Source organism: Apteryx mantelli, chromosome 30, assembly GCF_036417845.1.
Source record: "Apteryx mantelli isolate bAptMan1 chromosome 30, bAptMan1.hap1, whole genome shotgun sequence".
Taxonomy (NCBI): Eukaryota; Metazoa; Chordata; class Aves; order Apterygiformes; family Apterygidae; genus Apteryx; species Apteryx mantelli.
In genome coordinates, this window is record NC_090007.1 from 3,853,648 (window position 1) to 3,870,867 (window position 17,220).

At 37.3% G+C, this 17,220-nt stretch overlaps 1 protein-coding gene across 1 annotated transcript in view; it reads right to left on the minus strand.

Moving 5' to 3' along the window:
* Positions 1-5,446: 5,446 nt before the first annotated feature.
* The window catches only part of SPPL2B (signal peptide peptidase like 2B), a 29,579-nt gene continuing 17,805 nt past the window's right edge, over positions 5,447-17,220 (minus strand). The window contains exons 9-15 of the mRNA XM_067312592.1: positions 16,971-17,052; positions 15,240-15,314; positions 15,073-15,135; positions 13,534-13,633; positions 11,371-11,448; positions 9,733-9,893; positions 5,447-8,801 (exon numbers count right to left, since the gene is read on the minus strand). Coding sequence (XP_067168693.1) covers positions 8,514-8,801; positions 9,733-9,893; positions 11,371-11,448; positions 13,534-13,633; positions 15,073-15,135; positions 15,240-15,314; positions 16,971-17,052 — 847 coding nt within the window. The 3' untranslated portion in view covers positions 5,447-8,513. The remainder of the gene's footprint in view (positions 8,802-9,732; positions 9,894-11,370; positions 11,449-13,533; positions 13,634-15,072; positions 15,136-15,239; positions 15,315-16,970; positions 17,053-17,220) is intronic.

Genomic DNA, 17,220 nt, shown 5'->3' on the forward strand with positions numbered 1-17,220 from the left:
TACTCCACAGAAAACAAAAAATTCACTCTGCAAAACCACCGGGGTAGTTCTCATCTGTTGTCCTAACATTCCTTTTCCCCACTTATTATTTCGACATTGGGTTTGTCCTGTGTTAGTTACATCATGGAAGGAAGAAACAAAGCTACGTTTGATCCCTGGAAATGCTATGTACTACAACGCATTTACATATATACGAATATATATTCTGATATGATGTGCAATTAGATACAAGGCTGTAATTCAGCCAGAAGGAGCGGCTGATTTCAAAATCACGAAGAGATATATAGACACATGGTAGAAAACACCCCCACCCAGACTGAACTGAAGATCTGAGGCAAGTATTACAGTTAAGACCTACAGTTTTGGAACTATATAACTATTAACCAGAAATGGCTTTTACTAACTGGAAAAGACACTTTTTTACCTTGGTCTTTGCAACGGCTCCATGCTATTGTCAGCATAGAAAGATATTAAGTAACAAAGTGTTTAGTTCTTTATTAGAATTTGCAAACAAACACAACAAATCTTACTTGTATCATAGATACAAGTCACAAAATTAGACTGATTTATCTATCCTTGTAGATACCATGCACCAATTTTGGAATTCATCTAGCAAATACTGCACCTTCTACAGTCCGCACTTGAGCGGGGAGAGAATTACTTTATTCACATAAAGCTGTCTAAAATTCAGCAATTAATTCAGTGAATTAGAACTGTGAAACTAAGATGCACAGCATACGCGATTAGCTGACTAGCTGACAAGGTATATGAGATATGCAAGATAAAATTGTGAAGGAGATTCATTTTATCAGCATACTTAACACCTACAGCAAAATGCAATTATTGATGACTACATCTTTGAGAGAACTGAATTCCTTGGTTCTTTAGGTCTCATCTGCACTTCATTTCCACAGTTTCAGTACATGTGGCAATAGCACTTACTGTGCAGAAAAAATACTTGAACAGAGTTTTTTTAATGCCACAGTCTTCCTATGCTGGCCAACGCTCTTACCTCTTTTTTTTTTTTTTAAACTAAGGGGCCAAACTGCATAGAAGGATTTAAAATAGAGAAGAAAAAAGTACCGCTGCTTTTGGATTATAACAAAACTTCTCAACACAGTATAAAACAAGAGTTTAAAGGTTTTATTTCTCATGAATACATATGCAGAGTTAGATGTATGCATTCCTGAGCACTAAAATTAACCTTTAGAGTTTGCAGTCTTCATAACACTAGCCTATATACTATTATTTGAACATTACTACAAAGTCCTTCCACAAAGACATCAGACATTTAAAACAATTCTACTTATAATGGATTAGGCTACCTCCCAAGAATAAGTCATCTCCCTAAAAGCAGCTACTACCAACATCCAAGACACAAGCGTTAAACAAATATGTATCTTTCTCTCATCTCAAAAATCCTCTTGATATTGCTCTAAATTTTAGCCTACAACCTCCCATCTGATCCACATACAAAGCAGCATTAGTTTACTTTTAGTAAAGTAGCACTAGCAATGTTCAAACAGCACTTGCGCATTGCTAAGATGTTACTAGGTCCCCAGTTCCTCCAGCACTGGGCTGGATGAAGAATCTGAAGGAACACGGTTAAAAATAATGAGCTAATCACCTGTATTTTTCTTTAAAAGTGTTCTTGCTTTCATACATGGCCAGACTGAAAGCAACGGAGCTCACACTTACTCCGTATGACTTCTAGGATCAAAAAGATTCATCCGAAGTGTTAAAATGCCGCCACCCCATGTAAAGAATGCAACGGGATCCAGCCGCCCTCTTCAGCGTCGGTGGACTTGGTAGGCAGCTCTGGGAGCGCACTGTGAAACAGATAGCACTAAAATGCATTATGAAGAAGAGACTTTTGCTCTCCCAAAGCTTGTGCTGGGTCTATGAAAGTCTGAGAATTAAAAGCCTGCCAGAGAGGACAAGTGACAAGGCATGAACTGAAGACTAACAGGAAATAGGTGTTTGCACCAGCACATGCAGACAACCATTAACTGGCAGTTTGGGAGAAGGGAAGGGGGCAGGGAGGGGGGAACTATCTCCCCACACAGGTTTGCTCACTAGTTAGAGTTAGTGGCCATATCTGTGGTTTTTTTTGTTTTTTTTTTTTAAAAAAAGCCTTCCATATCAGCTACAGAGAAGAGAGTGTGACCCAAAACAGAATGATCTGAACCATTATGTTTCTTTCTTCAAACTAAGCCTGAACCACTGTTTTGAAATTTTTGTTGAACATTAACTGGACCAACTTCAGTCGGAGCAGAACCAAAAAACAAACAAACCAACAAACCTACAGGTTTCTTGCTGCAGAAAACACCTGCCAAGGACTGCGTTCCTATCACACATCATCTTCTTAGCGTACAAGCTATTTAAAGCTTGATTTCACAATGGAGAAGTGGCCACTTTATAGCATTTTCTTGACCACAGCTACACCTTTAAGGTGAAAAGAGATATTTTTTAACCTTTACAAATTTCTGATTAAGGAAAGCATTACTGTACGGAGACCTTCTCAGCTATGACTCTTGTGTATTAGCAGCAGTGCTGACGAGCTAGTCTTCCAGAAGCACCACTGAACTGACTACACCGACGTGGCACGGCTGTTCATGACAAACAACCGCTCTTACAGTACTGAAGTCTTTCAGCAGTATTTGACTATTATTTGCTATTTATCTGGCAGTGCAGGGCACTACCAGCTCCAGTCATTAATTATTTAAGAAGCTATGATTACCTCATTTACCTTATCTCTTCATATTTTCATCTAATCAATATTTACATTAAACACCCAAACAAGGTCACAACACAGAGCATGAGTGTGTCAGCAGCAAACAGATATCAATCAAAATTTTTCTACCCTACAAATTATCTCAAAGCTTTCCAAGAGCCTGAAATTAAAAACTGGATGAAGTTTTGCTGCCTGGAGCTAAACTTGGGCAAGATGGGAAATGCTAATATGCAGAAAGATATCACGAGAAGTGTGATAAACCGTAATGCTGTATTCAGCTGGGAAACGTAGCTCCAAAGCATCCCAGCAGCACATGCACTTGGTATTCTTGGGTCCTGGTGGATCAAGAGCTGCGCTATTCCCAAGAGCTGCTGGGAAAACAGAATTGAAAGGGACCTCCTGAGTTACTGCATTACACCAAGCCAAGTCTTCTACTAATTCCTGAAATCATATACAACTCAGTACAAAGTGTACTAGTTCCTGATTCAAGGAAATCAAATTTAAGGGCATTATTTATCATCAAACCCTTCCCTAGACCAATCCACAGCTACATAATTTTTTATAGTGCTCAGAGTGGTAGATCAGTGCTGACTACACCTATGATCATTCCTGCATGCTCTACGGAATATGGTGCTCTCAAGAATTTCACTATGGATATAAATGATTACTATATCATAAACATGAGACCTATTGTTCAGCACTACTAGTATATGGATGGCAGAAACTCACCCTCCCTCCCCTTCATCTGAACATTTGCTTGAAATACTGGAGAAGGAAAATGCAAAGATGAAACATCATCCCAGAATAATGCAAGTTATGAATGCATAAGCTATAGAGGATCAGTGAAGAGACAATTCTCTTGTTCCAGTGCCAAAGGAAGCCTCTGGTAGTTCACAAGGCCATCCAGTTCTGAAAACCGTGCAGGGTGCTAGAAACATCCAATGCAATCAAAGACAAAAAAATTCTTACCACAGTAGAAAGAGCACCAGGTCTAAGTAACATGTGCTTTGATGTGGTTTCTTTCTAGAGGATTTACCATTATCTTTACATTAGCAGAAAAAAGTCTTTGTAATGCAAGATCTGAATTGTTAACCACACTGTTTTGTCCACTGAAAATAGCCCTGCCCCATACAATCTGCATGTCCAGGCACTTTCTGGCATGGTGCTATCTGGCCTGTGCTAGAGTTATTCCGGGAACTATTTTAACAGTTAAACACTATGGATGATCATGGGCCAGTGCCTGAGCCTGTGCTCTTGCCCTGACTTAGTAAACTGGAATAGATAGAACCTCAGATATACCTACAGCCTAAAGTTTTCTCTTTGGACTAGTGGTTTTAGACCTTTCTGGAGCAAGCTCTTCTGCTGTCATTCTTTTTCTACTTGTTCCACCATGTCAGTGTCTCCTCACTCGTCCTCTGAGCCACCTTCACTTTTTTTTTTTTCTTATCCTCTCCCCCTCCATGCTTCTTAGCAGCATTGGCATAGAGCCTAAACAAAAAAAGCCAACAAAGAACTTGCCACCATGACTCTCTGCTTCATTTCATGTTGGCCAGCTGGGAAACTATGCTCTAGATTAAATACCTAAAAGCTTAATCTTTTCTTTCAGCTGATGTTTTCTAGACCGCTGATCGTACTTTCTGTTCTCTGCTAGACTCTAAGAATGTCCCCATTTTTCTGGATGTGTAGCCCTTACACAGATTTTATTTTAAAACATCTGGGATTATATTTGTCATGGAAAAAGGCACTACCTTCGCAGGCTTTGGACTGGATCTGCAGGCATGTCTATATTTGAAACTCTTGTGCCAATGTGATTTGTAAGGTATTAGTACGTCAACAAGCAATAGCTGCATATTACTGCTTAGCCAGCTTATTTACATAGGAATATACTAAAAATAACATTGCAAATGATGCAAGCATAAACAAAATGTTCTACTTTGTTCACTAATAAACAATAAAGCTGTCATTAAAGAGAAATATTATTGGGCTTTACATCCTAAACATTCAGTGTAGTGCAAGAAAAATACATCCACTACTCAACCACAAGGCAAAAGAGAAGACAGACCAACTGAGGGCTACTGTAAGAAGAGAACTTCTGAAGGAAAGTCTTGAATGATCATCTGAGATCAAAGCATCAGCTAAAAAAGAATCCAAGAAATTAGGTATGGTTAATATAAAAGCTGAAAAAAAAAATTAAACCAACAGCAATCTAAAGGAAGATTTCTGTTAGATATATGGACAATTCTTCTGGAAAGGATACTGTGCTGCAGATTTTCTGTATCTTTTGGAATCTAAGTTTAGATGTAACGAAGTATTCTCACAAGTTAATTCTTACATATGTGGATGTGCTCTTTTTTACTGTCATTAATAAAAGCAGGATATTCCCCCCCCCCAAGCATTTCATTCAAAATGCTCTTCATTTGTGACTAGTGAAAAAAGAATCCCACAAAGCAGAAGAGGGTTTAGAGTACTTCTCTCTTACTTGTCACCATTAGTCAAAGTCTTCCAGTTTACGTTCTACCGTCAGCTGTATTTGTGCAACCCTTCAGGAGAACAGTCAGAACCAACAATCTGAGCTCACACACTGACTGCAACTTTGCAATTCCAAAACCAGGAAAGAATCTGACCATCACTATTGTGATAATCCAAAGAAAGCATACATATATATTTTTTTCTTTTGGACTACAACAAGTGCTTTACTTGAACACATACAAGTTTTTAGAAGTAGATTCTTTATTCTTGAATCTTTAGATTGTCAGCTAAAGACTTAGTATATGAAAGATGTAAACAAGAAGCGCATCAACGATCAGTTAAAAGACTTCTTTTAAAGTAAGTTTGGTGTGGAACATACGTTTGCAATCATCAAATAAAATTATAATCAACTGTATCTTCATCTTTTCCTACACAACATTAGGTTTTACATTAAGCTGATCAGGGAGCTTTCTGAAAAAACAAAAAAGCACAGCCTTGTTTTCTGATGGAAGTGATTGAACTGAACAGGATCAGGGTCCAAACAGTCGCAGCCAAACGGGTGCACTAGGGTCACCTGATTTGTACAGTACTGGAATAGTCAAAGTATATAACTCAGTTCACATACTTCAACTGGAGGTATTGCATTAGCGTACTAAGTAGCCATTGCTTTTTCCACATTGATCTTTGTAATTGGTGAAAAAAATCCACACTTAAAAACAGACGGAAAACTCTCAGAAACATAAGGTAAAAGCTTATGCTCCAAGCAGACTGATCTAAAACACATCATGAACAAAGTGACTGTTAAATGCCTGCAAGTTAATCAGCGTTTTGAATTCTTCCACTTTAATTGAGTTATAAACAACTTGAGAAATAACCTGTTTCCTAATATACATTACATCAGATGAGAACAAGTGTTAAAATGCATATTTCAAGAAGATGATAGAACTTAGTACTTCATAATCATCAAAAAGAAACTACTGGCTTTTAAGTATATAAAAAACCTATTCCCAATAGCACTATGACTGAAAGACAGTCAAGACAAAAAAAACCCATAAAACTTTGAGTCAGTCTCCAAATGTTTTCCTGCTATTTGTCAAGTTCACTATTTAAACATAGGTTTATCTTCTTATTTTAAATAAATGTTTAGTATACATACTTATACAGTGGCTTAAATTAAGGCATAATCCAGCTGGCTGAAGTTTTGAATAAAATGTCTCTGTTGCTTTGCATTAGTAATAATTGGTTCATGTTACCCCTGGTAGAAGTAATGCAGTCCATTAAAGAGCAGACTGAAAAACAGATCTCTACTTGCATTCACCATGATCATTTGATTCATTTATCAATTAAATGCACCACAGGCCTTTGGACTCAGGAAGCCTTTCAAGAAACTCACCATTATATCAACTTATCAGAGAGGGCTCAAAGCTTTAAGCAGAAGCTGGTAAAATTCTGAATCCATAGTGCGTTTTTTACAGAAAGCCTTTAACATTCTAGAGAAAGAATACTGTCCACCCAACATGAAACAGGAGAGAAAGTGAAAAGAAGTTATCATCCAAAAAAAATACAGCACAAACTTTTGGAAGGCCTAGCAAAAGACAGTGACATAAGTTTAACATACAGACATTAAAGGAGAACCTTTCAGAATTCAACTCAACATGCCAACTAGAGCTTAATTTAAAATCACTGCTTCAGATCATGCCATTAAAATGATACATTTGTAAATATCACATTTTGGGCCCTCAGAATATGCAGAAAGAGTATTTCTTGCACAGCATTTGGAATCATATTCTAGGATCCTAGAACATTTCTATGACCCCCTCATTTCAGATTTAGTGTGAAAAGCTTTTTTTTTTAAAAAGGGAATGCAATGTAAGCACGGAATACTGACATCTTTTACAAAGCCAAGTGTTCTAACTTCTTAAACGGAATAAGTGATATGCAAATCTCATTATCCCTCTATGTGTAGCAAAGCTGATGCATAAAAAACTCAATCAAGCCATACAAAAAAAAAAAGGTACATTTTCTGGTATGTAAAGTACGACAGCTGCACCTGAAATAGTTTAAAAAGTATATAGATTTAGTCCTTCATAATGTCATGTAGCAAAAGGTACAAAATAACAGGCTAGATCACAGCCTCTTTCCAGAACCTGACAGGCCTCACTGTGGCTACTTTTGGGACAAAGACAAAACATGACTTGAGGCAGCTTATTAGTTACTGAGTGGCAAGTAACTCTAAATCACAACCGACTATAGCACCATACATGCTCCCTGGAGAATGATGACACCAAACTATTTTCTTCAGAATTAGAAATCACACCTATATTCCTTAAAAAAAGAATAAATAGAAGCTCAAAAAAAAAAAAAAAAAAGAAAAACAAAAACAAAAACAACAAAGCAACCCCCAAAACCAAAACCCACAAGTGTTTTTCATTTTACTTAAATGTTTTCCCAGGGAAAATACTGCCTATTAAGCTGAGTATAGTGCTACCACTTGCTTTCTTATCTGTTCTGATTTTTTTTTTTTTAAAACATCAAACATTCATAATAAACTTATTCTACTATGCTGTGTTTTGCAATAAACACTATTTTTTTTTTTTCCAGAGACAGCCCCTAGAGTTCATAGGAGTGCTTACAGCGCTTCCTGTAGGTCCATTCATCCTGCCTTTTAAACTAGACTAGTAGCCAACCCAGGTACCTGGAAGTAAAAACAAAGACAAAAAAACATTAAGAGATGCATTTAATGCACCATGGTAATATAAGTCCTCTCAGAGGCTGGTAATGTAACCAGCTCTCTGCATTGCCTGAATGTCAGTTAATACTAAAGCATTCCCTTGCATCAATGGCTTTGACAAGTAGGGAAAAGTAAAACGCGACAATAGGGAAAGTGCTAAAAATGTATCATGTTTCTCTCAACTTAGCATTGTAGCAGACTCCTTCAATGCTCTTCCCTCCATGTTCACCTACACTATGCTAAAGCAGCACAAGAGCTACACAAGCACAGAGTACTGTTTAAATAAAAACTCTTAATACTACCCCAGTATAATGGAACTGGAACAGTAGAAGGCATCCACTAATAAAATGATCACCAAAATTCATATATCAGAACCCTTGTAGAGCACCATATTTCAGAAAGATGTTTGAAGTGCAGAGCTGTACCGAAGCTTGAGGCAGAACATTCTTGGTTGGATTTGATGATCAGACTCCCAGTGAGGTTTCTCAATGAATGTGAACACTACTAAACCAGTCTAAATACACACTGGTTTTATGTGGATATGTCTGTGAGGGGAGAAGGGGGTTCCTATCGCATCATTTATTCCAGCTGGTTTTGCTCTGGGTTTAGGCTTTTGCTTTCAAGGTCGTCCTTGTTCTGACTCGCTGGTTCCTCACTCCGTGAGACAGAAGTTTCTGACTGTTCTGTCTTTGCGTTGGTATCGGCCAGCTCCTCCGCCGCCAAGGTGGGGTCACGCAGCTCCTCCACGTGGAGGGTAGGATTAGTCATTTGCTCTGTGTCTTGTTGAGGGGCTGGAACATTGGTATCTTTGGGAAGCTCATGGCAGCTGACAGGAGCTATCACCAAGGGAGGCTGAGGTAGGTCTTTCTGTAAATGAAAAATCACCGTTAGAATGATGTGAAGCAGGAACTATTACTGCTACCAAGAGTAGTATAAACAATAACTGCTAAAAGCATGAACTCAGGTTAACAGCAAACTTATTCGACTATGCGTCCAGTTACAGGTGCGATCAGAACTGTCATACAAGATGAAGATAAAAGGCCGGTCATCTCGGCTATCAGTAGAGTCCAGTAGGGGACACAGATGCACACAGTTGCCTTATCTGTGCTTTTTATAGTATAAGAGGATTCCTCTTCTAGGAAGTGATTAATTTATTAAATGATTTAATCACTTTTTAAAACCATGTAAACTTATTCACAACATTTTTTATCACATTTCAGGTGACCTCAAATATATTTTCAACAATTAGTCTTCACAACTTCCCCCGGAGAACTGAGTTTATTGAAAATAATTGAGTAATGAAATAATGTTCACTTGCAGGGGGAACCTCCAGTTTCTCCATTCAAGTAATCACTCAAAATAAAATTAATATGCTTCATAATAAAAATCATTAATGAAATTAATTTGTAACAGATGAAACACCAAACTGATAATTTAGTATCTTGTACTATGCTATGAAAAAAATATGAAGAAAAAGATTAAGAGCTACTTACTGCAATAATAAAAACAATCATAATATTTTCAAAGATCAAACCACTAAAATTACAGCAGAATTAAGATGGATACACAAGAACTAATTTACTTTTCACTAGTCAGTTTAAGTGGCCATAAACATTAAAGAAAAATTAAAATGTTACTGAGGCCAACAAAAAAAACCAAAAAGGAAACATTCAGTCAAGCAAAACAAAATTCTTTGTTGCTGTTGGATAATACTACAATATTTTACTCAACTTTAATTCTAGTTAGGTTTTATAATATTAGTATTTCTTGAAGACACTCATATCAAACTGGTATTCACCGCAAAGCCGCTGCCCGTCCAGAACATTGCAAGCTCCTTTCTCCAAAGAGCCACAGCAAAGCTCGTGATAAGCGTACAGGGCACCAAGTAGAGGAGGGCTGGCTGGCCCATCTGCATCAGTGCCAAGGCGACAAAGGTTACAAGAAGGCCTATGCCATAGGCTGGAAGGAAACAAAACCAGCAAGAAGAGTTACTCAGTTACAGCTGAGCTAAGAACAGTTAAATAATCAGCCAGACAAGCATTTTAACAGCAACGTTTTTCAAGTTAACACGTAAAACACCCCTTTCAGAACTTTTTCAAGCTTCTTCAAACACAAACATTATACATACCATATAAATTTGGAATAGTAATTTGCTTAGCAGTCATACTACAGCCTACTGATAACATGTTGTGAAAGTAATGTGATCTGCCTAGTATAGGCTGTGTGATTAATTCATCACCTCGAGCAATTTTAGAGAGGCAAGTTAAAAGAAACACTTTCTCCTATTGTACTTATGAATTCAACAGATACAGACAAAATTTTGACCACTATAACACCACGTGTTTCGTGCCTGGCTTGGCTTCGGCTGTGCTTCTCATTATGCCGCAACATCACCCAAACCAAAGCCAGCTGCATGTTATAACTTAATATTTCTTTTACTTTAATTATTGCATATGTTTTGCAGAAATAGTACATAGAACAGGAACATTTTATTTAAGTTCTTATATTGTGATTATTTTCAATTGTATTTTCAAAACAATGAATCTAAATCTGATTTCTGAACAAAAATCAGTGGGACCGGAATACTTGCTCATTAATAACTTTAGACAATTCTTCAAATTTTTTTCTCAGGGTACACTGTTATTAGCAAAAATTCCTTATATCTAATTGCAATATTCTTTGTTGCATCTTGGGTCCACTGCCTCTCACCCTATCCCTGCGCAGCTCCAAGGAAAATCTGACTATCTTCTCTACACCCTCCCTCCCATTAGGTGGCTGTGGACAGCAACAGAATCTCTCCTTTCCCTTCTCTTCTCCAGGCTGAAGGGACACAGTTCTTCCAGCCTCTCTTTGCATGTCACACGCAAGACACACCAACAAGTTAAAAACTTTTTAAATCATTAGAACTATTTTACAAAGAAACATCTGAGAAAAGCCTCAGAAATTTCATCTCAATAGTCAAGATGGTATTAATTCTGAAAAAATTACAGCCATCATGATGTGTTTTGTTACATCATAGGTCAATCATAGCTTTTAGAACACACAGAAGTTAAAAACAGATACCCTTGAACCTGAATTTTCACATGTAATACACTCAAGGATTTGTGAATCAGGAAATCAGAATGAGTAGCTAAGCATATATAAAGATACTGTAGATGACGTAGGGTTTCTGGTGATACATAAACCATGAAAACAAGGCTCATTTATATATTGGACAAAACAGCTCAGGGAATCAATGTGTCAGATAACTTGGTGATGGAAGGTCTAGCCTTCAATGTACAACATAGCTTAGAGAAGTAAATAGAGCTATTTCGCTGTCTGATAATGAAAGGAGGAGAAGAATTATAAACCAAACTGTGTATTATGAGATCTAGGGTATGCTTTTAAAGGGACAATTCCTCTAGGCGCTGTGTTCAAGAGTCAGTGTCATACATACCTATTGTGCAGGCTACAAAGTAGACTCTGGAGGACTGCACCTGAATATCAAATCTATGGCAATAGGCCACCAGTAAGCCTACGAAAGTAAGGAACAATTACAACAGTTTTTCAACCCATCCATAGATGAAGATAAACAAAAAAATTAATTTATCTAGGAACCTTTAAGTTTTTTCCAGCACTTTTTTTGTGCGCTCTGGTGTTTAACTACTATGGCAGTATTATTCATGGGACTGCACAACCTACATAACAGTTATATGATAACACAATCCCAGTATAATACAAGCAATCTAAGAGTAATATTAGTATCCGTAAATAAGGAGATCCAAGATAACAAAAGACAATCCAATCCCCAAGAGTTAGAAAAATGATGTTCAAACTAAGGAGGACAGGTTCACCGCTTATACCTCCTAGTAAAGGCAGTAGTAATTTATGGCTTATGACTCTGCCTACTATAGATCAGCTAATACATTTTTATACAGAGCAGCTCAAAATATTACTGATTTATGTTTTATCAATCCATAATTGAACTGATAGGCTCTTCAACGCAATATGAAATCAGTAAGCAAATGAGTCTTAGGAATTTCTCCTAATTAAACACCCGTGTTTATTTTACTCATTTTTGTGAAAATTAGAAAGAAAGAATTATTCTGGGGAACCAAAGCAACAAGGTGACAATTTTACCACAGCAGATTATATGGCTAATAAAAAATAAGGCATTCACAATAAATGAGGGCTACCAGATGAATTGTCCACATGCACAGTGTTGTGTATGTTCAGTTACTACAGCCTGGATAATTTTGTTACTCTCAGATATCTAAGTTCCTTGATATTCCACACGTGCTTATGTAGCATTTGGTTCACTCTCAGGTTTGAACCTTGGAAGAAAGTGATCCTGGGGAAACAGAGGGGTGGAGAGCAAGTGGGAGGTCACAGTATGAATGGGCAGCACATCCTAAAGAACTCTAATGACTGGTAAAAACTTTTATTTTTGGATAAAAATCACAGAATGGCTGAGGTTGAAGAGACCTCTGGGGACCATCTAGTCCAATCCCCCCTGCTCAAGCAGGGTCATCTACAGTCAGTTGCTCAGGACCCTATCCAGATGGCTTTTGAATATCTCCTTATCAGGGCCTATTTTGCATTTGACGATTTATGAATGGGGATGACCACAAGTGGATAACTGGATTATCAGACAGAAAAATCTCAAGTCCCATTTTAAGAATCTAATCCTCTAAACATAAGGACTAAAGCCTTCTTCAGACAGAGGCAGTCTTGGTGCTGGACATATGGAAAAGTAAGGAGAGAAAGGCACAACTGAATGAAGGGCTGTTAAAGATCCATGGATTCTTCAGTCCTGTGATACAACACAACTCCATTTTTAAGTTTTAGTTTTCACACCCTGCAGGCACAGGTTTGAATGAGAAACACTTGTAACATGCATTCAAGTGCCCCTCTGCCAAAACAACAAAAGCTCCTTACACAAAGCTCAGAAGTGTGGCCACTGCAGGTGGCACAGGTCATCAGATGCAACTTTCTGCAAGTCTACTGAGAAATCTCAAGTGAGAGACAGAAAAACTCAGTAAAATGTAAAGAGAGTTCAAATTCCCCAAAATAGAACAACAAAGACGAAAAAGGATTTCTGGAAGAAATTTGAAAGTCAAAGCTGTTTTCAACTGCAATGGTGCTGGGCATATTTCTACATAGTGGCCGATGTAGAATTTGAGAGAAGGTGTGGTAAACAACACTGGACACTCTGTGAATAACAAAATTATAAAATTTTAAGTCATTGTGTGTGTATATATATGTACACACACACGACACAGATCATGTGCAAGGGGACAAGTCATTTGAAAAATATAAGGTCTATCAGCACATAGTATTAAAATATGTAAATATATGTATATAAAACAATTGCTAAATCAACTCTTCAGATTTTCTCTACATTTCTTGATATCTCTGCATTTGAAACTTAACCACATTAATGTGAATTTAAACACAAACAGTGCAGAGAAAAGAATGAACACAGAAGGTTTACTTATAAATATATCAGGTTTATTCAAGCCAAATCAAGTCTCCCAATTGAAGTGGGAGTAGAAGGGGGGAACAGACTAATACCACATGTGCAACAGGAAAAATTCTAAACATACTAACTAAGAAATACCTGGAACTAAAATGTCTCCAAATCCTAGAAGAGAAAAAGGCCTATCACAAAGAGCCAATGGTGAGGAGTTCAGTCTTGGAACCTTCAGGACCATTGGGAGCTTGGAAATGAAAGAGACATACTTTATGGATGTTTTCTCTATATATTACCAACACCTGCTAGAACTTGTTGCATTGGAACTGCAGACTACAAACAGAAGAAACATCTTTTTCACATCACAGTTTCTTATATCTGAAAGCTTTCATTAATATTACCGACAACTAGCAAAATAGATGTAAGCAATGAACGAATGTTTAAAAAAAAAAAAGGCTAAGACAACCCTCAGTATAGCAAACAGATCTCAAAATACTCTAAATTAATTTCAGAGTCCTCACACATGATGGGCTGCAGACATCACTCTGCTTTAACTCTAGAAAATAAACTATTCTGGCAAGCTGACAAGCACATAAGAAATGACCATTTATATTTGGTTCTCCTGGTTGCATTTAAAGTCTCAAAAAGGTGAAGGCTGGTACTTAAGTCAGTCATTTTCCATATTTTTCCCCAAGTGTTTTATAACAGCTGATGTTCCTATGTACTATATAATTTGAAATTCTGAGGAAAGGTGGGGCAAGGCTCAGTACAAGCATTTTTTTTTTTTTAAATACAGTACATTAAAGAAACTTCAGTTTTCTTTTTTGCTTATGCTGTAACCAAAATAGTTGTATCTAGTTATGCTCTACCTACTCTTCTTCGCAATTTCTTTTGTGTATAAAACTGGAACACACAAAAAACTAAAGGAGTACGAAACAACAGTGTAAGGAAACAGTATGGATGATTTACTCTTAGTTCCTTCTGCAAACAACTATTTTCTTTACTGTTAATTCCCATGTGACAGTAGTATAGCCATTGTTCAAAAAAAGAGACCTGGACTTAAATTAAGAAAACCAGGCTTCTCACCAATTCATTTCTTATTTGTTTTACACTTTGTATCTCAGTAACTCCTACACCTTACCTACCTCCCCCTTCCCTTGCCCTGCGCCGAGTCAGACACGTCATGTTCTGCAGCCATTGTCAAGCAGAATACAGAACTGCTAATTCTGGTGTCTGTTTTCTTTCCAATGCCTCCAATTTGGGTTTCTCTCTTCTGCTTAGCCTCAGCTTTTCATAAAGCAATTATCAAAACAAGGGAGGGGCAAGAGACAGACTGATCACATAATTTTAATCTCTTTAGGTAAAAATGGATACCCATCATTAGCAATTAGTTATATTCACAAATGTGTTCATATATTTTTGTGAAACTAAGCTAATGAGCTTCCATGCACTGAAATCCTTATAAATCAAGATAAAGGAAAACCAAAGGTGTTACGATGAGCCACTAAAAGTTTGCGTTGCCCCCCTGCTTTTGCTGTGGATTTCCAAAGAGCTCAGGAGCACTTTTTATTTCCACACAAAATTCTTTTTCAGACTGACATCTCCATTTCGGCTCTTTGAACTTTCGAGTAGCTGAAAACTTAATAGCTGGGAGTTTGTCTCATGTTTTCAGGCTACGTACAGTACCTTTTCATGAGTGGCAGAATCAGACGGGCCTGCAGCCACCTCCACCATTATACTCTCCCCCGTCTAAAGAAAAGAGGGGAAATTGTAAACCAGCACTTCAGCCAGCAGGTCTAGGTTCATTTAGGAACACACAGAGAAACAGGCGGCTCTGGAAGCACTTTACTTACCTTTGTTAGAAAAGGTGTGATAAATACAAAAAACACATCATACACAAAAAGGACCAGGAGGAGCAAGGTACAACCCTGAAGAGAGACAAAATCCTTGGTGGGTATTCACATACTATGCATCAGCAAACAGCAAAGAAGAATTAGCAGCTTGAGAGTATTCAAATCAAAAGTTGGCAAGGACTATACAAGTCACCCATATGTTTTCCTTAATTCCTATAGATCTTAGATGGATGAATCTGGCCTTGTATACAGCATATAAAAGGAAAAAAATCCTCAGGCAGAAAATTACGTGTTAGTTCAAAACTTCTTGTTCTGTAAAAACTGAAAATGGTGCCATTTCAATCTGCTAGCAGTTGTTGAAGAATTCTGCTTCTTCCTCTATTGGACACTAGATATAGTTTGAAACAGTATCTGCATTAGTTTTGGCCAACCTGTTCAGGAAAGCAAATGTATAGTTGAAGACAACTTGGGACAGTTTTAAGAGATGCCTGAGGAACAATGAAGCCACTGGTATTGATTTTTATCTTGAATTATTGAATAAGTTCTGGAAGACTTGAAAAAAGCCAGAATGTTCTGTCAACACTGTGCCAAATTTAAAAAAGTGTGGGGGAGGAGTCTGTGTCTACTCAAATTTAAGTTTGCAGCAGAATGGATATTGAGATGGATTTAAAAAAATGACAACTGACAGATCTCCAAGCAAACAGCAAATCTACATGAAGCAATCGTGTTTAATAACATCTACATGATACAGTTCTTCATGATGTTTTTAATCAAAGACCTAAAATTCATCACTGAATAAAATACAAGGTCATTGATACAAAGTGCTGTATATTATATGCAAACCAACTAGAAGCAAACAGAAGGTTTTAATACAACTGAAGCATCTAAGGTACCACCTGAGAATAAAAACAGTAGCTGTACTAACAGGATGGGGTATTCGATCCTAGAAAAAAAAAAAAGGATGCTGATGAATCAGATAGTTTAAAGAAACGAGCAAGACTAAAGGACTGGAAACACATAGCTGACAATGTTAAGTGATTTGACTACAGTCTATAAATCCTTACTTGGGCAACAGAAATTAGACTGTCATCATACAAGCAAAACTAGGAGCTTTAAGCTCGGCAAATTTAGATCAGAAATACAGGAAATAATTTTAGTGACGAGGTGAAAATCAGTCATTAGAAAAAAAATCTTATTAAGGATTGCAGAAAGTTTTAATCAATATTAAAAAATTTTAAAAGCTGTTTTGCTCAGAGGGGCTTTTTTCAGGAAAGCCTTTTGTCACATTAAACAGAAGCATATACCAGATTAAGTCTTCTTCCTCATTAAGCTCCATAATCAGTGAACTGGACAGCTAAAGGATCACCAAAGCCAGGAGAGTATTATGCTGTTGCTGAAGATACCAGGTCATTTTGTCCTCATTCCTCTACTCCCTGCCTGCATAAGCAGACTGTCTCAAATCTTTGGATTTACAGCACATCAGAAATAATTTCAGTTGAGGTGACTTATTAGTAGCCAACTCTCTACAGAGCTGTATGTTACCTAGCACCATGCAAAACAATTATGCGCCACTTAAGCATGTTGGTCTACATTATATTTGTTTCTTCACTTTTCCAAGCCAAACATGAATGGAAGCACACTTCCAAACTAGTATACGCCATTATAAGCGACTCCACTGTTCACCCATACACAGGCAAACCCTCTCTTTTTACATCTATGTAACTTCCATACCTTAAACGTAGGCAGGCGAATTGTTTTCAACATGTAAAGACAGAAAGCAATTCCTAAAGCATCTTGTAGAATCCAGGCCCACCTAAAGAGAGAAAATAGTTTTCCTTTTTTTTTTTTCCCCCCCTCTTTCATCCTCAGCTAAATTTTGAGACTGAATGGAGAGATGGAAGGCCCCTCTCTCAACTCATGCCCAAAGGAAAAAGTGGCTGATTGACATTAAAAAAGATCCATGTTTAGAGTGTTTCACCTA